Source organism: Schistocerca americana, chromosome X (genome assembly GCF_021461395.2).
Source record: "Schistocerca americana isolate TAMUIC-IGC-003095 chromosome X, iqSchAmer2.1, whole genome shotgun sequence".
Classification (NCBI taxonomy): Eukaryota; Metazoa; Arthropoda; class Insecta; order Orthoptera; family Acrididae; genus Schistocerca; species Schistocerca americana.
The window spans coordinates 105,816,230-105,844,083 of record NC_060130.1 but is presented as its reverse complement, the minus strand read 5'-3'; the positions used below and the strand labels follow the sequence as shown (position 1 = coordinate 105,844,083).

The 27,854-nt window shown below is 39.9% G+C and overlaps 1 protein-coding gene across 4 annotated transcripts in view; it reads left to right on the top strand.

Moving 5' to 3' along the window:
* The window catches only part of LOC124555453 (muscle calcium channel subunit alpha-1-like), a 566,027-nt gene that overhangs the window by 408,842 nt on the left and 129,331 nt on the right, over window positions 1–27,854 (top strand). For all 4 annotated transcript variants that reach the window (XM_047129373.1, XM_047129372.1, XM_047129371.1 and 1 more), the window contains exon 25: window positions 21,089–21,290. In XM_047129373.1, the coding sequence (XP_046985329.1) occupies window positions 21,089–21,290 (202 nt within the window). The remainder of the gene's footprint in view (window positions 1–21,088; window positions 21,291–27,854) is intronic.

Sequence of the window (27,854 nt, the reverse complement as noted above, 5' to 3'; positions counted from 1 at the left end):
TTCAACCCACATATGACTGCCTCCAACCCTCCCTATTGGACAGCCAAGGTGTAGACTTGCAGTTTGGTACCATTACCTCATCAGCAACATGTGAGTTTAGCTGCTAATGGTTCAACACATGAGTTTCAAAGTGCTTCTGTCCGGTTTTTTGCAACGTGACTGATACGCTGCAACTAGCTGCCAGGCAGAAGGCACTGACAAACATCGAGTAAAAAATAAAAATCAAATTTTTATTCTATCAAATTCATTCAGTAATGACCCACACTGTACACCTTTCTCCCCTCCATAGGAGTGAAGCATTTGGGGGGGGGGGGGGGGGAGGGGGGATAAATTGACAGCTACTATGGGGTCCCTGCGAAGGACAGTGTTACATAATTTTAACAATACATTTTGATTTTTTTGTTTGCATTGAAAAAATGACAATAATGTGGTAATGAAATCTTGCATGACAAAATTTGGACAATGACAGATGGTGCGGTGGTGGTGTGTGGCACTCTAAGTGGCAGCGCGAGGTGCGGCGATCAGCTGTTGGCACTGGCAGCAGTGAAGGTCGCTGACCGCAGTGGTCAGTGGGGAAAGGGTTGATACTTTTGAATCACTTCACATGCATATATTGTTGCTTACATCTAAAGGAGGGCCATGTCTTTTCTTTTGGGGGTATTTTACTTATTTACTATTCCTTTCTACTCACTACTATTTTCTACTGGACTACTACAGCATGGGGCAACAAGGAACATTCTTGCCCCCATTTCAAAACTTAAGCATAATATTCCCCAGGGGGTTGCTGTTCAGGGACAGCAGGAGGGGGGAACGAAGTCGTGCAAAAGTCCTTTTCTAAAAGCTACCCATAGCGATAAACCAATAAGTGTAATTATTAAAGGGGTGCATACAGAACTGGGAATAAGTATATGAGTGAGATACTGGTGGTGGTGCCAATCCATGATATGCACAGTGGCACGGTCCAGCTTAATCTGCCCTGACTCTTTGTTCACCAGGTCAGTTAAAGATTGGACCAGCTGTGAATGTGAGTGATTGGGAAGAGAGGGCCAATTGTCAGGTAACGGTATTACCATCAGTTGCTCTACTAAATACCACATGAGAGGAGGGAGTCACACATTTTGGGCATAAGATAAATGTGCAAACACCTCCTCGGTGGGGAAGCTATTAAATAGTAAACCACTACTGTTGAGTAGCACATGGTAGGGCTCGGTTGCTTGAAAGTATTCATACATACGACAGTGGCTGTTGCTGGATGGGGTAGGGTATATGAAATATTGTTGCCTATAGCAATGAACTAATCTTGTTAGCTCCAGCTGGTAGATTGTTATGAAAGGGAAGTACTACAGTGGGTGAAAAAGTACTAAGTAATTACCTGAGGTTGTAGTGGTGGGTGAAAAGTTGATGGTTAACAGACTCGTGGGCACTATGCCACTCGGCAATCTAAACTGATGATTCCAGAGAACTGCAGGGGTATGAGTTAGTAGTGACAGGATAGTGAGGGAAGGAGGGGGCTATGGTCATGCTGAAAAGAGGCTTACTAGCCATCCTGATCAGCATGAGTGCAAAAATGTGGGGTAGCATTAATCAATGCCTGCAATTGATGCATAGGTGGAATTTGCATTATACAGGGTGATTCAAAAAGAATACCACAACTTTAAAAATGTGTATTTAATGAAAGAAACATAATATAACCTTCTGTTGTACATCATTACAAAGAGTATTTAAAAAGGTTTTTTTTCACTCAAAAACAAGTTCAGAGATGTTCAATATGGCCCCCTCCAGACACTCGAGCAATATCGACCCGATACTCCAACTCGTTCCACACTCTCTGTAGCACATCAGGCGTAACAGTTTGGATAGCTGCTGTTATTTCTCGTTTCAAATCATCAATGGTGGCTGGGAGAGGTGGCCGAAACACCATATCCTTAACATACCTCCATAAGAAAAAATCGCAGGGGGTAAGATCAGGGCTTCTTGGAGGCCAGTGATGAAGTGCTGTGTCACGGGCTGCCTGGGGGCCGATCCATCGCCTCGGGTAGTTGACATTCAGGTAGTTATGGACAGATAAGTGCCAATGTGGACTCTCCATACAGTTGATTGTGGAATTTGCAGCTCTCTGCTAGCTCTGCGAGTCAATTTTCCTGGGCTGCGAACAAATGCTTGCTGGATGCGTGCTACATTTTCATCACTCGTTCTCGGCCGTCCAGAACTTTTCCCTTTGCACAAACACCCACTCTCTGTAAACTGTTTACACCAACGTTTAATACACCACCTATCAGGAGGTTTAACACCATACTTCGTTCGAAATGCACGCTGAACAACTGCCGTCGATTCACTTCTGCCGTACTCAATAACACAAAAAGCTTTCTGTTGAGCGGTCGCCATCTTAGCATCAACTGACGCTGACACCTAGTCAACAGCGCCTCAAGCGAACAAATGTACAACTAAATGAAACTTTATAGCTCCCTTGATTCGCCGACAGATAGTGCTTAGCTCTGCCTTTTGTCGTTGCAGAGTTTTAAATTCCTAAAGTTGTGGTATTCTTTTTGAATCACCCTGTATATTGGTTTCGTAAGTGATTTGCTGAACTGGAAGCTTTAGTAAGGGATGTTGTGGTTTGAGAGGAAAATGGGTTGACCAATGGGAAAATTATGTTGCAGTTAACACAGCGTTTTTTCTGGGTATATTCGTGGACATCCGTCTGCGGTCACAATGCCAGGATAGCCCAACATATTGGCCATTTATGCTGAGCAGTCCACACGCGGTGAACCGGGAGGGTGCTCATGCTAAAGTATAATTGGGAACAAGTTCAGGTAATGGGTTTCAGAATAAGATTGATTCAGCAGTGACATATCCACTAGTCACAGGGTTTTTTCTTCCCCCTCGATATGGGGGGAGGCAATATGTCTGGTAGCATTGGCTACCGACCAGGGTGCAGATGGAGGTGAGCCTCGTCATGATGAGTCAATGGCACATAGATGAAAGAAATAGGTAGGCGATCAATTTATGGAAGTGAAAACTGAAAGAATAAACTGATCAGCTGGGCACTCTGTGGGTGCTAACTACAGCGTGTAAGGTACATGGCCCTGGAGAAGGAAGGTACAAAGTAATGGTTGAGGTTGGAATGAATAGAGGAGCAATTCAGAGCAATGGTAATAACCCAGTTTCAGTACATGGGTGAGGAAGGCGCTGTGCTCTGTCTCCATAGGGTGATTACATTTCGTGGGGTTAACTACTACAAAATTCCCTAAAATCTCTGAAGTAACAGGGTGCGCTACGAAAAATGGGATGCGAACTACTGCGACATTGTACAATAAAAACTTTCATTCATTTGGGTGGAAGTCTTTTGCTGACTATATTTCCTACAAGCTAACGCATTACTGCACTTGGGTGATGACGTCACATCATGGGTGCTAATCAACAACCACCTAGTGCTTATTTCAGCAGGTGCTCCAATCTTATTACATCATGGGTGTGATTGTTTGAATAAACAACTGGGTGTCTCTCACTTCCTAAACATATGGCAGAGCACTGTACGCAAATGGTAGCAGTGCCAATTTCTGTGCTCGCTTGTAATATCCTTACTTCATCAGCAAATTACTTTGTAAGAAGTAGGGTGAACAAGAACAAAACTTGTGTCTGTCTGGGAGAATTCTTAAATGTGACAAACACACATGGGGTGCAAAATACTATTCTTCACTTACTTGAGTGAAACTTAATTACTTTTATCCTATCACAAAATCTATTTTACTTACCGCTCTTCAGCGAGAGGGTAGCGCACTTCTTCTCAACTTCAGGGGTGTAGTCAACTCTTCTCTGTTGAGTATCTTAGATAACTTGGGCGCTTCAGTTTCTTCTAAATATACCAGTCCGTATCTGGGCATGAACATGGCGCATAATAGGATTCTGGAATCGCTAACTCATAAAGTTGTACATCACAACTGAAGTGGGATCTTATGTAATGGGAGTGTTGTTGTAGTGCAACACATCTAAAATCTAGGGCTGTGGTAGGCCTTTACATACTGTGATCATAAATATAAAATACCAGTTCATATTACACAAAACAAATGGGATAAATTATAAAAATACATGCATGAAATAATGTATAGGGTATGGCAAGGGCTTTGCTGCACAGCATAATGATTATGAAATGCTTAAACCTAACATAAAACCATAAGGGGAGAAAAAATACAAGTTATGGGGTGTAAATCATTAATCAGCTGGCAATTGGCACGCATAGTGGGTCGGACATTGCTCAACACCCCTAATCATACAAAGTGTGCCTAATACTGAGTGGTACGACAATTTATCAAACTCAGTACTTGGTGAAGCAGGTAGCATTCTAAAACTAGCGAGAGACACAAGCAGACGTGCTGCAATGGAGGCAGGTTTTGAGTTAACGCTGAGATTCTGGAGCAGCGGCGTGGCGCCTGAAGTGCTGAGATAGCGGAACAGCTCCAGCATGTTCTGAGTGAATGACTCCTTGGGGCATTTGAATTGCCATTTACAAAATGCAGTTCATGTAAATTAGTAATATTAGAATGGATTTAGTGATTGTTGCAAATAGTATTCTAACTCCTTTCTTGAATGAATCTATATATATGGGTTGAATAGGCTGTGATAGGCACGTAATGGCGAAGCCATTTACGAATTTTGGAAAAGGAGCATGTAGTCCATTCTTAAGATGCGTCAGACTAGATGGAAGGTGGTAAGGTAGTACTATAATTTGGAGGAGGCTCGGAAATGCGGAGTGCCACCCAACTAAATGGTGGTGCATGCGAAGACATCCCATAATGGCGTGCTTCGTTATTGCGATGTTTTTCCGCTTCACGTTCCATCAGCTGGAGGTCGCTTGCTTCCAAACTCCCCTCAGAGCTATAGTCTTGTCAGCAGTTATGTTAAGGGCTTTAGGTGTGCAAATAAATTTACAGGTGGGTTTTCAACTGGTTGAAGTTACCTGGGTATTGATGTGGGAGGATGGAAGAAATCATGTTTGAAAGAGGTGTTACACAGAAAGATGGTACCTTTATGTGTCAAGTTGCTATTCATTGGTCAATAGTGAAGATAGTACATCCTACTTTGCATAAAGTCCCTTTAAAAGCAGCAGGCAGGCACACAGACGGCGCATGGAGAGAGGGGAAGGGGGGGGGGGGACTCGGGCAGCGACAGCTGGCACGACTAGAGGGATGACACGGGTTGGAGACGGAGGGGAGGTAACAGCAGCATCAGGTGATTGAAGTGTCTCCGCTGCGCACATTATGCCCGCTGCACGTGCGACTCCTGGTTGACAGGACCACCCGATTCTGACAGGCGAGCACTCGTGTTTACAACTTCACAGTATCAGTGTTCAAATGGGAAGATACTTAATGAAACAGGTTGCTATTTCTGGGGGAGAAAAATCTTTAGATTAAAAAGGTAGAGACGTAATGCAATCACTTCTTCATACTATATTCTTATTTAGAATTAACTGTATTGGTACTGAAAATAGAACTGCTGTCCGACCACTAGGTGTGTCATAACACATAAATAACATAATAAAAATAACATAAATAAAATACTGGTTAAACTAGGGATTCATTAGACTAGGCCAGCATTGATGAACATGTTGAGCAGGTAAAGCTCCAATAATCTCTTCAGAGAGGGAGGCTAGGGCGACATTTTAGTTACCATAGCAAGGGAGCGTAAAATACATATTGTATGGGTAGGTTGTTCATTTGCAAAGGAAAGTAATAACGTGGTTGCTTAAGCCTTGTTACCTTTTCTTTTGGTTGATATAACTGGGAATCTCTTAAGTACGAAGCAGTACCTTAGTGTTTAGTCCCTGGATCTAAGGGCATATGGGTGTTTAGATCTCAGAGCTTATCTGGGGTGAGCTGGGGGGTGGTGGAACTTTCCGTTTTCTCTGCTTCACAGGGGGAGCAGAACCTGCTGAAGGTCCGGTGCTTGTCTCAGAAGGTACTAGAGAGGCATAGTTCCTGAATAGGGTTTTTGCCTATCAAAATGGATGATCACTTTATGGTCGAGCAGTTGTAATTCTGCATTAACAGGGGAAGTGAGCCGAATGATTGAATATGGTCCATCATACAGGGGGTAAGTTTCTTCACTCTTCCTTCCTTTACACTAGGTTTTTTTAGCAAAACCAAATCACCAGGTTTATGGGGGGGGGGGGGGGGGGGGGGTGGTAAGAGAGGAGAGGATGGCAATTTTACTACTTTTTTCCTTCTGTTTTCTGGTTGCTTTGTGGTTGTTCCCTTGTACCTTCTTCTAAGTGGCCTTAAGGCAGCAGGCTAACCCCTTAACAGCTGTGTGGTCAAATCCTGGAGGTAATTTATTGATCTCAAAGAGAGATTCCATAGGGTGGCCGAACACTATCTCATAAGGGATATGTTCAGTGGCTTTGTGGAAACAGCTATTGTATGCACTTGCCACATACGGAACGTATCTTTGCTAGTCACTGTGGGCTGAGTTGATGTAATAAGAAAGTATTCTTTTCACAGTGCAGTGGACATGCCTGGGGGTGAAAAGGGTTGGTTCTCCATTTTTTAATTCTCACCAATTTGCAAACTTGGACAAATAAGGCGGACATAAAATTGGTTACTTGATCAGTTATGATGGCTTCAGGGCTTCCAAAAGGAAAGACAAGATGGTCTACAAAAGCTCGTGCTACTGTTTCAGCTGACATGTCAGTGATGGGCACCAAAATAAGGTATCGGGAAAAGTGATCAATAATGGATAGAATATATTTACTTCCTTGTGTACTTATGGGAAGTGGCCCAATTACATCCAAAACTACAAACTGAAAGGGTTTTGATGCCTTAGGAAGATATTGTAAGGGAATTTTGATTTGTGGATGTGGTGCTCTTTGGGCACATGGGAGCAATTTTTTATATACTTGGCAACATCTTGGCATCTTTTGTCTCACCAACACTTCATGGCAATGCAGGCATATGTGGCTCTTTGTCCACTATGGCAAGCTTGGATGCTGTTATGGCACTGGGCAATAATTCTGGATTGTAAGTCTTTAGGTATTACTATACATTTACCCATGGGGGGTCTTGCGGTATAGAATTCCATCCTCTGTAACAAAATCCGGGTGGGAGTGATACTGGTGACATTTTGAGTCCTTCTCCTGTGAGTCTTTAATTCGTCAATTAAGACATCGCCAGTTTGAGCTGCTCTCACTTTTCTACTAAGGGTGTCAGCATTCTGGTGCAATTTTCCAGCTTTGTATTGTACTTGGTAATCATACTCACTCAACTTCAGGGCCCATTGGGTGAGACAGCTGCTAGGGTCTTTTAAACTTAGTAGCAACTGAAGTGCTGCATGATCTGTTACTATAGTAAACTTTCTCCTGTAAAGATAGCATCTAAAATAGCTGACTCCAAACATTTCTCTGTAGTACTGTAATTAATTTCCGCCTGGTACAGCTTACGGGATGCGTGATCAATTGGTCTTTACTCACCATCAATAATTTGACTCAGAATAGCCCTTACTGCAAAGTCAGATGCATCACAGGAGAGAATGAATGGTTTTTCAAAATTGGGATGGATCAATAAGGGGGGGACTAGTCAAAGCATGTCTGATATGCTGCACAACAGCTTCACACTCGGGGGTCTATTGATAGGGTACATCTTTTTTCAGCAGGTGGGTAAGGGGTTTAGTTATTGTGGTGTAGTCCTTTACAAAACGCCTATAATAATTGCTGAGTCCCAGGAAGCTTTGCAATTCCTTTATATTCATAGGGGAAGGGCATGTTCTAACTGCTTCAATTAGACGGGGGTCTGGCTTTACTCCATCAGCACTAATAATATGCCCCAGATACTGTACTTTACTCTCAGTAAAGGAACATTTTTCTATTTTCAAATTTAAATTGGCACTTCTTAGTCTAGACAAGACACTTCTTAACCTAGTAACATGCTCATCTATGATTCTGGAAAAGACAATGATATCATCTAGATCAACTAAACTCATATTGGGTTTCAGTCCTCGTAGCAGTAAGTAGGCAAAGCATTGGAAAGTGGCTGACACGTTGTGCAGCATGGCATTCTCAGAAATACACATATACCTATTCTCTGTTTCACATGATATCATTATCTATTTTATTCTAACTTTTACTCCCTTAAATTACACTACAACTTTACAAACATTAAAATTTTCTTACTAAACTGTACACAAGTTATCATTTACTCTATAAAAATGTTTTTCTTATCACTGTTTTTATTTATTCTCTTTCCTCCCCATTCTACTTGATTTTCATAATATATACATCATGGTTTTCCCACCTTCATCATGATGGATAGTAAGAGTGAAATTGATGGTGATGACAGTTAGTAAGTTAATGAATTCCTTCTACCACCTCATTTTATTATTCTGACTACAAGAATTTCATATAATTTTTGAAAACTTCGCACTTTGACTCCAACTCCCACATCTTTTTATCTGCAATCTCTTCTTTTTGGCATTAGCTGTAACAGAACTTATAATTATACAATACATCTCTTCTCTACTGTTCTATTGCATTGTATGAAAGCTTAAAAAAAATTTTCTCAGTTGTACTTACCCCTTTCGCCTTTTTCTCGATAGTAAACTTTTATGTTCCTTCCTTTCCCCATCATACTCTTCCTTATTGAAATCTTTTCTGGGTTAATCTTACTTCCTACTGTTTACCTCCTTCCACGAAATAACATGTTTCTTGCTTAGCTTAATAATTCAATTTTCTTTCCCCTTATTACCTCCTAACAAATTCTTATATTTATTTCCCTCATATCTTTATTTCAATATCAGTTTGTGGTACCTTCCACAAATCATATATGCTTCACATATTCCCCCAAAATATCTCAATTACTTGTTCACCTTCCTCAATGGAATAAATTAGAAATGACTATCTCCTTCTTACCTAATTCTTTATTTCCTTCCTACTTCTTTACTTCCTTTCATCCACAAAAAACAACTTCCTTCTCCTTTACATTATGTCTTTAAGACAGAATCTACTACTATTTCATGAAACTATCCACATGCTGATCTCTACCTTCCTCCTTACTTTCTACTCTTTCCCCAGAACGTATTTCGTTTGCAGAAGAGTTACTTAAGTTGTGACTATCCTGTCTTTTCTTCATAATATACTTTTACCTTCCTACGAAATTTGTTTTATTCGTCTAACTGAGATAAGTACAAGTTAAAAGTTTTATCTGTGTGCATTTGGTTATCTTTCATACTCTGTGATTTCTGGACATTTAATGCAACTAAATTCTCGTGTGGAGTTACTCTTTTTTTTTTTTTTTTTTTTTTTTTTTTTTTTTTTTTTTTTTTTTTTTACAATTTCAAATGACTCACATGGTACAAACCCAGTGATTTTCCTGTTTTTGGATTAATTAATTCAAATGCATTATCATGGACCACTTTACTCATTTCCATGTGGCGTTTGTAGATAGAAAAGAACTTGTTTTCAACACCATAACCTTCCTATTGCTTGGTGCTATTTTTATTTCTACATCTACATCTACATCTACATACATACTCCGCAATCCACCATACGGTGTGTGGCGGAGGGTACCTCATACCACAACTAGCATCTTCTCTCCCTGTTCCACTCCCAAACAGAACGAGGGAAAAATGACTGCCTGTATGCCTCTGTACGAGCCCTAATCTCTCTTATCTTATCTTTGTGGTCTTGCCCCGAAATGTAAGTTGGTGGCAGTAAAATTGTACTGCTGGTTCTCTAAATTTCCTCAGTAGCGATTCACAAAAACAACGCGTCGTTTCCTCTAGAGACTCCCACCCGAGTTCCGGAAGCATTTCCATAACACTTGTGTGATGATCAAACCTACCAGTAACAAATATAGTGGCAAGCCTCTGAATTGCTTCTATGTCCTCCCTCAATCCAACCTGATAGCGATCCCAAATGCTCGAGCAGTACTCAAGAATAGGTCGCACCAGAGTTCTATAAGCGGTCTCCTTTACAGATGAACCACATCTTCCCAAAATTCTACCAATGAACCAAAGATGACCATCTGCCATCCCCACAACTGCCATTACATGCTTGTCCCACTTCATATCGCTCTCCAATGTTACGCCCAAATATTTAACCGACGTAACTGTGTCAAGCACTACACTACTAATGGAGTATTCAAACATTACAGGATTCTTTGTCCTATTCATCTGCATTAATTTACATTTATCTATATTTAGAGTTAGCTGCCATTCTTTACACCAATCACAAATCCTGTCCAAGTCATCTTGTATCCTCCTACAGTCACTCAACAATGACACCTTTCCGTACACCACAGCATCATCAGCAAACAGCCGCTTATTGCTATCCATGCTATCCAAAAGATCATTAATGTAGATAGAAAACAACAGCGGACCTACCACACACACTCCAGATGATACCCTCACCTCCGATGAACACTCACCATTGAGAACAATGTACTGGGTTCTGTTACTTAGGAAGTCTTCGAGCCACTCACATACTTGGGAACCAATCCCATATGCTCATACCTTAGTTAGGAGTTTGCAGTGGGGAACGGAGTGAAACGCTTTCTGGAAGTCAAGGAATATGGCATCCATCTGATACCCTTCATCCATAGTTCTCAAGATATCATGTGAAAAAAGGGCAAGTTGCGTTTCGCAGGAGCAATGCTTTCTACAGCCATGCTCATGCATGGACAGCAACTTCTCTGTCTCAAGGAAATTTATTATATTCGAACTGAGAATATGTTCTAGAATCCTGCAAAAAACCGATGTTAAGGATATTGGTCTGTAATTTTGAGGATCCATCCTTCTACCCTTCATATATACAGGCATCACCTGCACTTTTATCCAGTTGCTCGGGACTTTACGTTGGGCAAGAGATTTGCGATAAATGCAAGCTAAGTAAGGAGCCAATGCAGTAGAGTACTCTCTGTAAAACTGAATTGGAATCCCATCAGGACCTGGTGATTTATTTATTTTCATCCCATTCAGCTGCTTCACAACCACAGGGATGTCAATCACTATGTCCTCCATACGGGAATCTGTACGAGACTCAAATGGCCGTATGTTTGTATGATCCTCCTGCGTAAAAGATTTCTCAAATGCTAAATTTAAAATTTCAGCTTTCGTTTTGTTGACTTCCATTGCCAGGCCAGACTGATCAGTGAGTGACTGGATGGAAGCCTTTGACCTGCTTACCGATTTTACGTAAGACCAGAATTTTCTTGGGTTTTCAGCAAGATCTTTTGCTAAGGTATGATGGTGGTAGTGCTTTAATGCTTCATGCATTGCTCTTTTTACAGCAGCACAAATCTCTACTAACTTTTGCCTGTCCTCATTCTCCCGATCTTTCGTGTACCACGGGTGAAACTGCCTTTGCTTCCCGCTTTTTCGGCACATACTTGTCCAATGCGTCATTTACAATGTGTTTAAAATTTGCCCATAATTCTTCCACGTCCATCATACCAGAAGTAAGTGAAGTCTGTTCATTTACTAAGTGGGATGCTAACAACTGCTTATCTGCCCTTTCTAGTAAGAATGCTCTCCTAGCCTTCTTGACCGACTTTTTAACTGTCGTAACCATAGTCATAATGACAATATCATGATCACTAATCCCTGTCTCAACACTGACACCATCGATGAGGTCTGGTCTGTTCATGGCTACCAGATCTAAAATATTTCCATTACCCATTGGCCATCGATTTAGCTGCTCAAGACAGTTTTCGGATAATGTGTTCAAAAGTAATTCACACAACGGCTTTGTCTGTACCACCTGTAATGAATCCATAGACATCCCAGTTTAAACTAGGTAGGTTGAAGTTGCCTCCGACTAATATAGCGTTATCCGGGTACTTCTGTGATACAGAATGTAGACTCCCTTTGAATGATTCTAGAACTGTCACAGTGGAACCTGGTGGCCGGTAATAACATCCCACAATTAACTTTATTTCCCCTAGCCCTGTTAAACGTGTTCAGATAACTTCACAATCACACTCTACTTCGACCTCAGTAGACACAATATTTTAGTCAACTGCAGTGAAGACACCACCTCCTACTGTGTCTAATCTGTCTTTCCAATACACGTTCCAACCCTCACTAAGTATTTCAGAACTTCCTATCTCAGGGTTCAGCCAGGTCTCAGTACCAAGAATAATTTGCGCACCACACGCTTCCTGGAGAACAGTAAATTCAGGAACTTTATTCCGAACACTCTGACAATTTACTGCTAATATCTTGATAGCTGAAGTGTCAATGTTTTACTTTGGGTACTGGTGGGACTTTCTAACTTGGGTATAACTATTGATGTTGTCAGTGGTTCTTTATCCTCATGCCATACTATTTCTCTCTCTGTTTTGTATAAATGAGCTACATCTTTTACAATTTGGTCATCATTAGTTTTTGTACTAGTATCTATATTCACCATTAATAACTCCTGTTCCTCATCATCAGTCAATTCCCAGTCAATTGAATCCCAGCATGCTGGTGTTTGTATCCTATTACCCCTTAAACCTACTTCAGACTCTTTCTGCTCAAAACTAAGTTTATTTACGTGTTTAATTATATAATTAACTTCATTTTGCAATTGAATCAACTGTGACTGGTCTTTGTATTGTTCATCTCATCAATTCTGTCTTTTATTTGGGTTTGGTGGCCACAACACGATTTCTTGAACCAGTTGATTTCGCATGTTTTGACCTGCTGAAGCTTGGTTTTCCCAACCTTTGTGCATTCTGGCCATTCCATTTCCACCTGAGTAACTTGGATTTTTCGGCTGAAAACCTCTAAACCTTCCTGCCTCATTTGCACTGAGATTATATCTCAGGTCATAGTTACCACCGTAGTTTCTAGGACCAAATCTGCTATTGTAATTCCGTGGCCCACCAAAACTATAATTATTATTTGATCTCTGTCAATTTCGAAAACCGTACTTATTATTATTATTATTATTATTATTATTATCATCTCATGGATAATTACCATTTTTTCCAAAATGATTACCTCTTCCTACGTTATTATTGCCATTGTAATTATTATTAAAGCCTATTCAGTTGCTATTATTCCCTCTAGCATTGTTTTCTCTCACTGCACATCGTTTCTTTGCATCATCTTCACTGCAGATGAATTCAAGTTCTCTTCAATGCAATTTCTGTGTATCATCGTCAATGTGAAGGTCCAAGGGATACAGTAAACCTGCAGTGGTGCATCGGAATATAATACTGTTTCCCCAGGAAAGGCTCAAAGCACAGACTCTTAGAAGAGTCACTCCCCTTGTACTTAACATCCCTTCAAATGCTTATATATTATCTCCTGCCCTACCAACCAATGATTGCTGATTGTGTAATGATAACTTCATTGTGCACATATGTTTCAGTTCCCCATCACTGTATGGATTATCTAAACACCGATTCTTTTTTGTCATTTCTTCAAAAAATCTAACTGGTTTTTTTTCTCCTGAATTTTCAAATAACTCTTTCTGTAACAATTCATACTTTATTCTATTTTGGGTTTCCATGGACCAGTATCCCTCCAAGAATGCAGATATTCTATTTTGGGTTTCCATGGACCAGTATCGCTCCAAGAATGTGGATTTAAATTGATCTTATGATTGACAGTTTGCAGCTACTCTTTGGATGGTTTCTGTTATTGCGCTGTCCATATGCCCACAAATGAAATCAAGCTTATGTCTAAGTGGCTAATGCTCTGCTAAACCAATCTTGAACTGATTTATAAATGTGTGTGGGTGTAAGCCGTTTCTGCTTTCTTTGTAATGTTGGAATTTTCTGACTGTCAAAAAGTGATCATTGTCAAATTTTTCTATTCCACCATACGGTGTTTGCGTTTTCTCGACATTATCAATTTCCTTCAACTGTGTCATGTTTTCTCGTATTCATTCTACCATATTTGGGTTCTGAGATGATAGATTTACGTCCCATCTGTATCGTATCTACGCAGTGGTGTGCAGTTATCTAACCGTACTGTTCTTCATGTATCAGGCTGAAAGATTCAGTTAAATTTCCCATTACTGGATCAGTGTTTTGTATTCCTATTTGATTCATATTGACTAGTGGTCTATAACCTGTTGTACTATAACTTGGAAATTGAGAATTTGGTACATGTGTCCCCCGTCGCAACGTGCTCTGTTCTCGCATCACTCGCATATGTTTGGAGGGTCAGCTGTCGCTCTGTTGGAATGCTACACATTTACCATTTCTTGCTCCATTGTCTGTTGTAGCTGCACATTACCTGCTTTGCGCACCTGAGTTAACTGTTCTCTTCCCATTTGCTTCTGTTTCATTTCGGTAATTATTGACGCAACCTCTTGTTGATATACAACTGGAATCTCATGGCTTTTTTGTGTTTCTGCTACTGCTATGGAACATTGCACAACTGACTTGTTTACTTCTGGATTTCTGTCCATCACTGTGTCGGATTATACTACCAATTCCGTTGCCTAACTACTGGTTTCTGTATGATTCTCGATACACTGTTTCAGTTCTGTACGAAGCTGTTGATACTGTTTCTGATTTTTCCAGATGATGTTTTTAGTGCGTGTATCGAATCTTTTTAATGCAGCTCATATGACACATTTTCTGACATTGAGCTCTTCCACTGTTTGTTGCACTGTACCAGGTGTCTTACGTGCTAAAACTCTTTGATTAACACTAGACACTGCATCCTACACTTGGTAAACATCAGAATGCATCTTTTTTTTGGTCAGCCATTAACAATTGTATAAGCTCACGTGATTCTCTCGCCTCTCTCTGGATTTTAGTAAACTGTTCATTAACTTGCATACATAGTTTTTGCTAATCTTTGCGGACTTTTTCGAATCCAGCATAGGTTTCCAATTTGAGGCTGTTTAAGCCAGCATTTGTCTCTGTTTTTTAATTCACCACTTTGGTCTTTAGATTTGCTGTTTCATTTTGTTAACCCTGCATTTGTTTCAAGTTTTATGTCTGATAACCCTGCATTTGTCTGCTTTACTACCATAGTGAGTTGCTTCAATATTGCAAACACACTATCTGACTCTTCACCAACATCAACTGTCACTATTTGATGTAAATTTTGCCATTCGTGTCTTTCACATGGCATCTCATCTACTTCTGTACATAGTACGAATGCACTTACACACATTCTTTCTGTTGGAAACTGTCCTGTATGATGTAGAATCACTATATTTGGTTCAACATACTGAAGTTGCTCGTCCTCTGATTCTACTTCTGACCCACTAGATCCGTCATTTGTTTGTTTTTGTCCATTCTCAGACTGTGATAACAATCGCAAAACTACCAGCATTCCCTCTGCATTATCACTATGTACCATTCCGTGACTTGGACCCGATACTTTTTGTTGTACATCAATTGCTATCCTGTCAAGATCCACAGTTTGCCCTATCTGTGATAATCTCCATTCTTCTGCCATCTCCGATTGTCTAACTCTATCTTTCTCGAATTGTGTGAGCCTGAGCTCTTGTCGACATCAAGTTATATGATCTTACACATTTCCAAAATATCATAGAAAGTTTCTTAGACTATTTACACATCATTAGCAACAACATTCACTGTTTGTAGAATTTCAAACCAACTCCACAGCACCGTAAATAACTTTGCGCACACCACCAAGGTCGTGCACAAGCTACTTTTACGCAAACATAAACATCATCTTATTTATTAATGCAACTTTTCTACGCCTTGAATCACACATTTACTGTGTTCTGACCACTATAAATACACAAACATTGGATAACCTCATCATAAAAAGAACAACAACAAAAAAATTTTTTCTCAAAAAATTTTAATTTCCCTTTCTAATTTGAGTAATTGCCATCCAGGCAGACCAATTGCTATCCTGGCAGGGTCACCATTCTGTAAGGTTTTGAGGTCAGAACAACAACTGTGTAAACTGTAAGTATTTTTGGTTTAATGTTGCAATCTTATCACAGAAATACATTCATTTACACAGTTTACAATGTGACAATGTTATGACAGTTGTCAAACAAACACATGTCATCCTCAGAAAGTGAAATAATCCTAAACACAACAATTGTAAATTTTAACTAGAAGTTTCTTTGCAATGTTTTTCTTATGACTATGTCATGATGTTGGGCAGTACTACGATAAATCATCCGATTCCGGATTAAAGTTCGGTACTATTTAGGATGACAATCAAGTCTACGGAGGATGGTTAGTTTTGTGACAAGTTGAGCAAAATATTACCCAAGGTCACTCAAGTTTACAGAGGACGCAAGCTGGTGGAGCAACACGTTTACGCCTCTGCTTGCGGTATTTACCTTAGCTGCGATGAGCTGTCATCTGCATGGCTGCTCTCATCCTCTGAAATTCCTATAAAAACTAATTGGCCTTTGCTGATTTATCCAGCAGAAACTCTCGTTATGTTTCTCATTGTGCAAGAAAATATGTATTCATTCCTAGTCTTGGAATATGGCGATATGCACGCACATGACTGGAGCAGTGAGCATATTAAAATGCCCTCTCAGTCCTTGCAAGGGCAATTAACTAGCTGGCTGGTTCGTTTCTCCACAGTTGGAGCTGAACAACACTACAGCTAATATCTAGCTGAATGTCAGCAACAGTGAACGCAGTGTTCACTCTAATTTCTCCTCTGTGTCATACAGAGCATTATTTATTTATTTTATTTATTTGAGATACATATTCCATAGATCCAGTATGGCGTGATTACGCATGGATGTGGAACAAGTCAAAGCAGATGCCATATAGATATCATACAATACAATACATACTGGTAGATTACACATGGTAGATGAATAATTCAAAACTGGTACAATACAATGATATAATCAAGATAATAAGCAATACAATACAAAAATACAATAGTGATAAAAAACAAGACAGATAACAATGACAAAGGAAATAATCTGAATTACTACTAAAATTAGTTATCTCTGTTGGAGAATTCATCTAAAGAGTAGAAACATTTTTCCAGTAGGAATTCCTTTAGCTTTTTTTGAATAGCTTTTTATTTCCTTTTAGACACTTTATATTACTCAGGATTTTGGTACTTGTGTATTTCACCCCTTTTTGTACCAGAGAGAGATTTTTCCATTCACAATGCATATCACCTTTCTGTCTTGTGTTATAATGATGGTATGCCTCATTTGCTTCATATTCAGAGGAACTGAGAAGAGTGAAAGCCATGAGTGAGAGGAAATATTATGAGGTAGTGCTTAACATACCTAACTGTTTAAAAAGATTTCGACATGAGGTTCTTGGAGGGACACTACATATAATTCTGACTACTTTATTCTTGCTCACAAATTTTTTTTTTTTTAAAGTGGTGAGTTGCCCCAAAAGATTATTCCATAGCACATCACTGAATGAAAGTATCCAAAATATGAAGACTTTGATACATTGATGTCTCCAATTTTGGAGATCATTCGGGTGGCAAATGTTGCTGAGCTAAGCTTTTTTAGTGTTTACTGTATGTGGAATTCCCAGGTGAGCCGGTTATCTATGTGAACGCCTAGGAACTTTGTGAACTGAATGCTCTGTAACTGTTGGCTCTCATGTGCAATGTTAATCTCTTCTGGGCTTATGTAACTGGATTGGAACTGCATGTAATTTGTTTTACTGAGGTTTATTGCTAGAGAATTTGCCGTGAACCAGTTCAGAACATTTTCAAGTGCTTAGTTGGCATTTAACTCTATGTCAGTGGAAGTTTTGCTGGCTGTCACTATACTTGTGTCATCTGCAAAAATTGTGATATTGCTAGCACTATTTGATGACAGTGGTTGGTCATTAATATAATAATAAATAGGAGGGGACCAAGGACTGGCCCTTGTGGAACTCCATGATGTACTGTTCCCCAGTCAGACTCTACCTCTCCTACTTGTATATTGTTAACACCTAATTCTAAACATTATTTGTAAGTGCATAAATTGCTTCGATTGTGGATATACCTGATCTGAAACTAAATTGTTGTTAACTAATTAGTGCAAATTTTTCAAGGTGATTGACAAACCTGACATATATTAATTTTTCAAAGATTTTAGAAAATGCTGTTACAAGAGAGATAGGACGATAGTTGGAAGCATCTGTGGGATCACCTTTTTTGGTAAAGGGGCTTCACAGTAACATACTTCATTCTGTCAGGGAAGATACTTGGTTTAGAGAGGAATTGAATATATAAGCTAGAACTTTAGAGAGTTGATTACAGCTGGATTTTAGCAGTTTGCTGGAAATATTGTCTACACCCAATGAATTTTTACTTTTTAGAGACACTATGGTTTTTCTTACTTCTTGTACAGTTATGGGGGCCATACCTATCATGTCTGTAGAGTTAGGGAAAAGTTCTTTGAGAGATTTTATTGCCTTTTTGAAGAGCCTTTGCATGCTGTTTTCTCAGCAACAGTTAAAAAGTGCTCATTAAAGATTTTAGCTACAATATCTTGATTTTGAACTAACTTACCTTCATTGTTAAGAGCAATATTTTGGGTCTTGTTGGGGTAATTTGCACCAGTCTCATTTCGTATCACTGCCCATATAGTTTTGATTTTATTAGTGGAGTTAATTTTTGAGCACAGATACATACTTTTTGATTTCTGAATGCACCCCATTCTGCACTTGCCGCCAGTTCAGAGAAGAGCCCCGAAAACATCACTCTTGTCTTTCTCATAGCTGAACTGTCTCCCCACCTGCCTTCTTTTGTTCTCCAGGTCACAACTTTTTCTATCAATAGGAATATTCTTCTTATTTTCTGGAAACACTCTCTGCCAATCACCAAGGCCCTACCATTGAACTGCATCAAAATCTCGGCACTTTACTCCTTCCTTGTTTGTTTCCACCAATCGAATGTTTTGTGCCTGCTCCAGATGCCTAAAAGTTACATGCTTACATCACATATGTACCATTCGCTGTTCACATGATCAACTGCATCACTGGTTTTCCAAAATGCAGTTTTCTAATGCTTCTTTCTGTCCTACTTCTGTTGGCTTCTTACTTGCTCTCCAGTATGCGTCACCTGTCTGGTCACTGATTCCCACTGCGGGGCACCCCCTAAGAGCTTTTCGTGGTGCCTCCTGAAGTGCAGCCTTTGCTTCTGCCTGCACCCGTTTCCACACAAAACGTTTCCTCTCGCTGCTTGTTTCACCTTCTGCTCATTGACATGCATTATATAGGAGCGGTGTGTTAATACTGTCGATTGAGTGTCATCCCTTTTGCATTACATACTTATAGGCAAATCTGCTCATTACTGCCGAAGCAAGTCTGGTGTCATATTCACCTTCCCGTTATGATGTATTAAACTCTTATGTAAGTGCGAAATTGATTTTAATTTATTTTGCCACCTTACAAACTTAAAATTTATCTAAGATAATAAATAAATGGTTTTAATCAATTTTGGGAGCATATCAACTCTGTTATATGGAATTATGAATGATACCCTTTTCTGGTGCATCTTAACAGCTATTGTGACAGTGCTGCCCTGCACATTGTAGAATGAGCTTAGAGGCAGACCTGTGAGGCATATCATGCTGAGTTGCTGTACTTGTACCATGAGTTAGTGCGTGAAAGATATTTACTTGGTAACAACTGTTTAATGAAGGCTGTGGCTAGCTGAATTTTAACTATGCTAATACTAGTAGGCAATACCATGTAGCTCAGTATCCATCCTTCAGTCATGGAAAAATGTCCCTTTTTGGAAACTCACATATCACAATCACATCCATATCCTAAAAACTGGGTCAAATGAGTTTGAAAGCAGTGTTTTGTTATGTCAGTGGATTATGTTGTAATGCATACATGTTAACTGTCAGTTGTCACTTTGATCAGTTGTTACAAGGTTTAGTTTTTCCTGTAAGGGATAAATTGTTTGTTGTAAAAAAGAAAAACTATTTATTTCCAACTATTGGTTCCGGTTCCTACCTCCAAGTTCTCAGCTTAGGAAACACAGTCATGTATTTTATTATCACTCTAAAGATTTGGGATATCCTGTATGTGTGTGTGTGTGTGTGTGTGTGTGTGTGTGTGTGTGTGTGTGTGTGTGTGTGTGTGTATATATATATATATATATATATATATCGCGCACACGCGCGCTCATTCAGCAGCCACTGAGTGCTTGAATGATTGACATTTAATTATTTTAAACTTAAAATATAGAAATGAAACACATCATCTTCAACCAGATACAGTCATGATATCATAGCAGCAAACAGCTATTCATAACAGAGCATTCTGCTCCACTTAATAACAGATATGACCACAAACACCACTGTTAACTAACAATTCATGTACTTAATGTGCCATTAAATTTATATCAAAAGTAACTCTCTGCGAATATCATTTCCAATTTGGAGACCGTTTTTTGTTTCATTGCCAAATGTAGTGAAAGTAATCTAGGTACTTTTTCATAGCAAATTCACCCATCAGTTACACTACCTTAGTTGCACTGCTACAGTTGCTGATATGCTTACCATTTGATTTTAGGACACTGACCATGCCATGTATATCTTTATTTTAGTAGTTACACTGTTAGATTTAATGTGTTGTATGCTGGAACAGTGACAAAACCGCACAAGGATTGCACCTTCTAGATTTTACATATGGTTTATACATCTGGGATTTTAGCGTCATGTTTTACTTCCCTCACACTGATGGGTGGAATATATCATGGTATACACATAAAATTTTTTACTGTAATGTATCTTGATTTTTATTAAATGTGGTTCCAAGTAAAAGAACAGCCTATACAGACAAATTCACAATGGCTGTGGACCTGTACATATAAAAAAAAAAACTATTGATACAAAAGGCTACCTTAGAAATTATTTTTGATTTCTTATATCATTACCATCAGATGTAATTTGAGTGCAACTCATTAATGTTTCAACTCAGTGTTCTTTTTTTACCATCATAATATATATCCTTCTTGGGTGTCATATTCCTATCTCTTGTAACTGCCAAACATTGTTTAGAGTGCTACAAGTATTCTGAGCAACACCAGCGTGTGAGTTATTAACTGGGTATAATTGCCCAAGTTTTAGATTTTGTGTCTGCGTATCTTCCTGTATCTTGGCATATGTAGTTACCTGCTAGCTAAATACTCCGTTCTGCACTGACTTCTCTCTCTGTTTATTTTTCAGATTGCTTTACGTCTCCATTGATTCAAATAAGGAAGATCATGGTCCAATTTATAATTTCAGGCCAATTGTTGCTGCATATTACATCATATACATCATCATTATTGCATTTTTTATGGTGAACATATTTGTAGGTTTTGTTATTGTTACATTTCAAAATGAAGGTGAACAAGAATACAAAAACTGTGAGCTGGATAAAAACCAGGTAACTTTTGATTTAAAAAATAATCACTTTAGTACACTTGCATTACTGAAGTTGAATGTTTAGACCAAAATTACTGTGAAATATGCTACATGTGCCAAAATGCTTAACAAGAAGTCAAATTATCTTAATATATATATATGCATATAATCACGAGTAAGAGTTGACCGTTATTTTCCTGTCTCCTTCCACCATAAACAGATTCTGTTAAGAGTGACTCTAATGACCTCAAAGAATTGCAGTTGTAGTTAATTGATTACAGATTCTGAAAGAATGTATCAGTGATACATGGTGAAAAAAAAAAAAAATATATATATATATATATATATATATATATATATATATATATATATATATATATATATATATATATATATATATGTATAGAGAGAGAGAGAGAGAGAGAGAGAGAGAGAGAGAGAGAGAGAGAGAGAGAATAAGTCAGCAAGTGCTGTAATTTAAAAACCAACCTAAGACTAGGTCAAATGAATCTTTTCGTCTCCCAACGGAGCACACATTTCATTATACCTGGGGACTCGGTGTTTGTGTTGCCCTCATCATATCATAATCATCATCAACATCATCAGCCGTCATAGTGGCTAGATTGGACTGTGTAAAAATTGGGACATTGTATGAGTGCTAATCACTGCACAGTTGAGCACCCCACAAACCAAACATCATCATCATCATTTCATTATACGTTCTAAACAGATACTGTTGTGACACACAACGTAAGTAAATGTGCAGCATGCCATCAACAGGTATATTTCACAGCACAAATACAGTACAAACTTTCATAGGCATAACGAACAGTTCGAGTTAAAACCAACAGAGTAATCCAGAATGACGGTGTCATTTAGTTTCATATGAAAAGGCAGTAGGTAGAGGGTACACTGTGAGCAAAGAAGTGCTTGGGCAGTTGGTGACATCAGTATAAATAGATGGCAACCTGGTGATGGTGGGACTAGGTGAGCACTGGTGTGAGCATGATGGTTGGCAGGTTCATGTCATGTGAAGCAGTGCCGGTTCTCTGGCAGCTGGGTGCCGCAAGAGCACTGGCAAGCTTTTGGAGCATGCCATGCAGAGTCCCTTGGGAACTGAAGTGGAGGTGTGATCCAGGGCATCCCATGGTTGTAGAGGCAGAAAACGGACTGTTTGTAAATAATGTGACTAGCAAGAAGACGCTGGCACTGATGAGGTGCAAGGCCCACCAAAAGGTGTGGTAGTCTGGTTGGTTACCACAGGCCTACCCCTTAATGTGAGTGATGAGTAGCTTTACATGGTGTCATGCTGCACTCAGCTGGATGCTGAGAGGGGTGCCAGCCAAGAGAAACATCAAAAGATGCACCAAAAGGGTATGCAGGCTTAAACATCTCCTGGTTGGTCCACATGAGGGAGTATGGCTGGCAGGATTTTGTGTTTCAGTGGCTGCTGGGTTGTGACAGTGAGCAGGATGATGCCAGAGGCACTGCAGGACATGCCGTGTCCACATCTGGTTCAAGTGGGTGAAGGCATCCCTGGTGGAGGTGCTGCTCAGGAAGGTCTGGTGGCCAGTTTCTGTGGGTGGCCTAGAAAATGAGAGTGATGAGTGCACAGCTGGAGGTGTCATGTAGGGTTGTAGGGAAGGAGGAAAGGAGGACTCCTAATCAAGAGTGAAAAAAAAAATGGTGAGAGGAGTGTAGAAGAATCTTATGTAGCATTGCTTTGAAGAGCTTCTGGAAATGTGAACTGGAACAGTGGTGGCTGATCACCTGCCACTGGTGAAGTTGGTATCAATGCCAGGTCACCGTCCTGGCTCCCACGTCTTAAGGCATGTGTACATCAGCCCCCTTGCTACCAGAGTACTGCATCAACCCACTTGTCCTGGCATTCAAAACCTCACATGCACACTTCCTTGTCCAGACTGAAGCATGGGGCAGGCAACATTATGGGAGCTGACAGCAGGAGGTTCAGGAGGCATATGTGGCTGGTGGTCATGATGCAGCTCTGCTATACTCTTCTCCCTCATACATGTAGCTCTGTATGTTAGAAAAAGGGCTAAAGCATTGTCTGTGGGTGATCCATTTATATATTTTTTCATTTGGGTTTTGAAAGCTTGGGTATGCCTCTTGCTACTCTGTTTATTGGAGGCTGCAGAAGTGGTGACTTGATCTGTTGAATCTCATTCTGCTGGCAGAAATCCTTAAAAAACTGCACACAGAATTGCAGCCCATTATCTGGTATAATAATTCAGGAAAGACATTCTATGGCAAAAACTTTGTTACGTGCCTGAATAGTGGTATCTGCACTGGAGGAATAGCTGTTAATAATGCAAGGGAACATGGAGTAAGCATTGATGACTATCAGACGGGCTGTACACAGAAAATGGTTGGCAAAATCAAGTGGAGTTCTCTTCCAAAGCCATGAGGGCATCAGCCAGAAGAGAGTGACTGGTGAGGTACTGCTTGCTTGCTGTACATTTGTGACAATTCTGTATAAGGTGCTTGACCTGCCTATCTGCCTGTCAGAGCCAGACCAGTAGACATAACGCCTGGTGAGCAGCTTGGTACGAAGTGCACCCAGATGTCCATTGTGTTGTAGGTGCAGGATATTAGAATAAAGGCATACTATGATGATGACTAGTAGAAATTTTGGTCCGTTATTGACAAAATAATGCTATCCACTAGGATGAGCCTCTGATGGAGGTGAAAATAGTGCTGTATTGTGCTAGATTTCTGGCAGGGGCTGCAGTCTGGCCATCCCCACAGCATGTATTGATGTACTTGTTGTAATGTTGTGTCTTTGCATGTGGTGCCTTCAATATGGGATCGAGTGATGGGAAAATGATCCACAGCTTGCTGGACCTCATCACTGAAACAGAAAAAAAGGACCTCTTCTTGATTGAACATCAGACTGGGGTCCATCAAGAGGTGTGACAGGGCTTCAGCATTTGCATGCTGAGTAGCACTTCATAAATGTATTTCTTAGGTATATGAACAGTGAAAAGTAGCTCAGTGCTGGAGCCGGTGGGCCTTTCAATTGGGTAGCTTAGTACCAGGCCAAAGAGTGATACCAGAGCCTTATGGTCAGTGATTAAGTCTAACTTGGCTCTGTAGAGAAAAATATTCATTTCTTTAGTGCAAGAATGAACGTGTCTGCTTGCTTCTCAATCTAGGAATACTTCTTCTGGGCTGTTCTGAGTGTCTTTGAAATGTAAGCAGTTGGTTGTTTAGAGCCATCAGCATTTTGGTGCACTAATACAGTGCCCAATCCCTGTTCAGAGCCATTGGCAACCACCCCACTTACTGAGCTGAAGAGAAGACAGGCATGGCACAGAGGATAAGGCCTGTTTGAAGGTCTGGAACATCCATTCAGAATGTGTTGACCAGGGAAATGGGATACCTTTCTGCCTAAGATTGTTCAGCGGGAATGCAAACTCTGGAGTGCCAGGAATAAATTTACTAGAGTAAGTGATTTTTTTGTGAGAGGAAAGATTGTAGATCCTTCAAATTTGAGGCACGTGGGAGTGGTGTGATTACTGCCACACACTTCTTCATAGGCGGAATTCTGTCATGAGATATGATCTAGCCATGCCATTCCACTGGTGGTTGAAAGAATTTGGGCTTGTCAAGACTATGTTTTAGGCCAGAGGCTGTTGAATGTGACGTAGTTGCCATAGGTTCTGTAAATACTCCTCCATCATGGCCCCAGCAATGATAGTATCATCAAAATTATTGATACATCCAAAAATAGTGTTAATTATTCAAGGAGCCATTAAAAAAGGAGCTGGGGCATGGCCATACCAAAAACGACATGCTTAAATGTATAAAGACTATGCAGTGTGTTGATGACTAGTATCTTTTTGTGGTTCTTCATTGAAAGGAATCAGCAAATAAGCCTCAGCCAGGCTAGTTTTTGAAAAATATTGCCCACTAGATATCATGGTGAAGAGTTTGTCCGGCTTTGGAATCAGATAAGGGTTGAATTCAGACTGTGAGTTTATTGTGAGGATATAGGTTCAATTCCACTGAGGTTTGTCAATCTGTTCAGCTCATCTTTTACTGTTTGATGCAGTGCTAAAGATACGGGCCATGCATGAAATAAATGAGAGCATGGTGATTTTGTTAATGCGATGTACACTATGGAGTTTCTTGCTTTTCTAAGGCCTTCTGAAAAAATATCAGGGCACTAATTACAAATGTCTTCTAGCTTCTTAAAAGGTGCTTGTTCACAGACAAGGTTCACAAAATCATCAGTGGTAAAATCAAAAGCAGAAACTGGATCTAAGAAAAATATTTTCTGTGTTTGTGCAATTGACCACTAAAAAGATGAGTTGCTGTACTACATTCATGTAAGCTGCCTCAACAGTAAAATGACCTTTGACCAGAATCTGCTGCTTGTTTTAACTCACTATGTGGTGAGCATTTGGTTTTTGTGTCAGTGCATCTAGCTGTAGATAAGTATGAAAGTTCAGAAAGGAAGCTGATGTTACTGTATTGACCTGTAATTGGATCCCTCTATTGCAAATTGCAAACAGGATGAACAATTTATTTGAGCCTACCATTTCATGTTGAGAATCAGTTGTGATCACATTAATATCCACTGGATCCACCGATGGAATCACCAAAATAAGGTGGTTCTATGTATGGAAGCAAGATGTCCATATTTATTGAATTTGTTGCACTGTACCTATCTTTCTGGGCAGTCATTCTGGGAGTGCTTTTGGAAACAGTCTGGACAAGATGGGCGTGTGCACTGGTCAAGCGGCCACAACTTTGTCCACTGTTTGCCGGCAGTGTTGACATTTGATTGCCGTTACTTCTGCCTTGTCGGCCTAGCTGTATGATTTTTTTTGTGTCTGGCAATGATTTTTATACGTCAAAAATGTCAAGATGTAATGTGGTATGGAGTCTACAGTAAGCTGTATGTCCCATTATGAATGGCTGTCAGTCATTTCAATGGTCAGAAAAAGACAAGAGTGTACCACCTCCAATCTGTCCATACATAATAAAGCAACACATTATTCAATCCAATATTTGGACAGAGGACAGCTTCACCTTTATAGAATTTCCATTGTATATGGCTGTTTGATGATGATTTGTTACATTTTCAGGTGTTTGGTACGCAGGAATGGCTAAATATGTGAGATAAGGCTATAAAATTCAATATGTTAGTATAGTATTATTTGTTAACCTCAATAAGTCCTACTGTTAAACGTGAAAATCTGGCATTAAATATAATTCTTCAATTCAGAATATGCACTGACAGAAAAAAATGCAACATAAAAAATAATCAATGTAGACTAAGGAAATTTTGGGAATATGTTTGTCTAAGTAACATAATTAAGTGATTAACATAACAAGATCACAGGGTGATGTAGGTGTGAGATAAGCCATTACAAATGAGGAATTCTGGTATAATAATAACAGGTATAACCATCAGGATGTTGAATTGAAGCATGCAAATGTGCATGCATTGTATGGCACAGGGGCTAGATGTCAGTTTGTGAGGTGGAGTTCCATGTCTGTAACACTTGGTCAGTCAATAGAGGGATGGTTAATGTTGTTTTTTGATGACAGTGGAGTTATCATCTGATCGTGTCCAGTATGTGCTTCATTTGAGACTGATATGGTCATCAAGCAGTACAAGGTACGTGTGGACTCACCATAGAGCATGTTGGGTTGCAACAGTGGTGTGTGGGAAAGCATAATCCTGTTGGAAAACACCCCATAGAATGCTGTTCATGAATGACAGCACAATAGGTCAAATCACCAGATTGACAGACAAATTGGTAGCCAGGCAGCCTGGGAGAACCACGAGAGTGTTCCTGCTGTTGTACAAAATCGCTCCCCTGACCATAACTCCAGGTGTAGATCCAGTGTATCTAGCATGCAGACAGGTTGCTTGCAGGCCCTCGACTGGTCTCCTTGTAACCAACACACAGCTGTCACTGGCACCAAGGCAGAAACCACTTTCATCAGAAAGTGCAACAGGCCTCCACCCTGCCCTTCAATGAAATCTCACGTGACACCACTGAAGTGGTGGTTTGGTGTCTGTGGAATGCCTGACTCGGAGCTGTCCTTGAAGTAACCAATTTGTAACAGTTTGCTGTGTCACTGTGGTGCCAACTGCTGCTCAAATTGCTGCTGCAGATGAGTATGGTGCACCAGAGCCATAAAATGAATATGGTTGCCGTCCAACTTGGTAGTGCCACATGATCATCCAGAGCCTGGTCTTCTTACGGCCATACATTTTTGTGACCACCACTGCCAACAATCATGTACAGCAGCTACATTACTGCCAAATCTTCCTGCAGTATCACAGAAGGAACATCCAGCTTCTTGTAGCCCTATTACATGACCTTCTTTAAACTCACTGAGGTGTTGATAATGGCTTCTTTCTCACCTTAAAGGCATTCTTGACTACCATCAACTCATGACGTCCAATCTCGAAGGTAACTAATGCTCATGACCACTACAGCATGTATCTAAAGCAAACCTGATTATTCTTATGCCACTGGCACAAAATTTCAGATTTAGAGACTTTCAATTATGTCTTACATGTCCTCCTCAGTGTTGCATTTCTTTT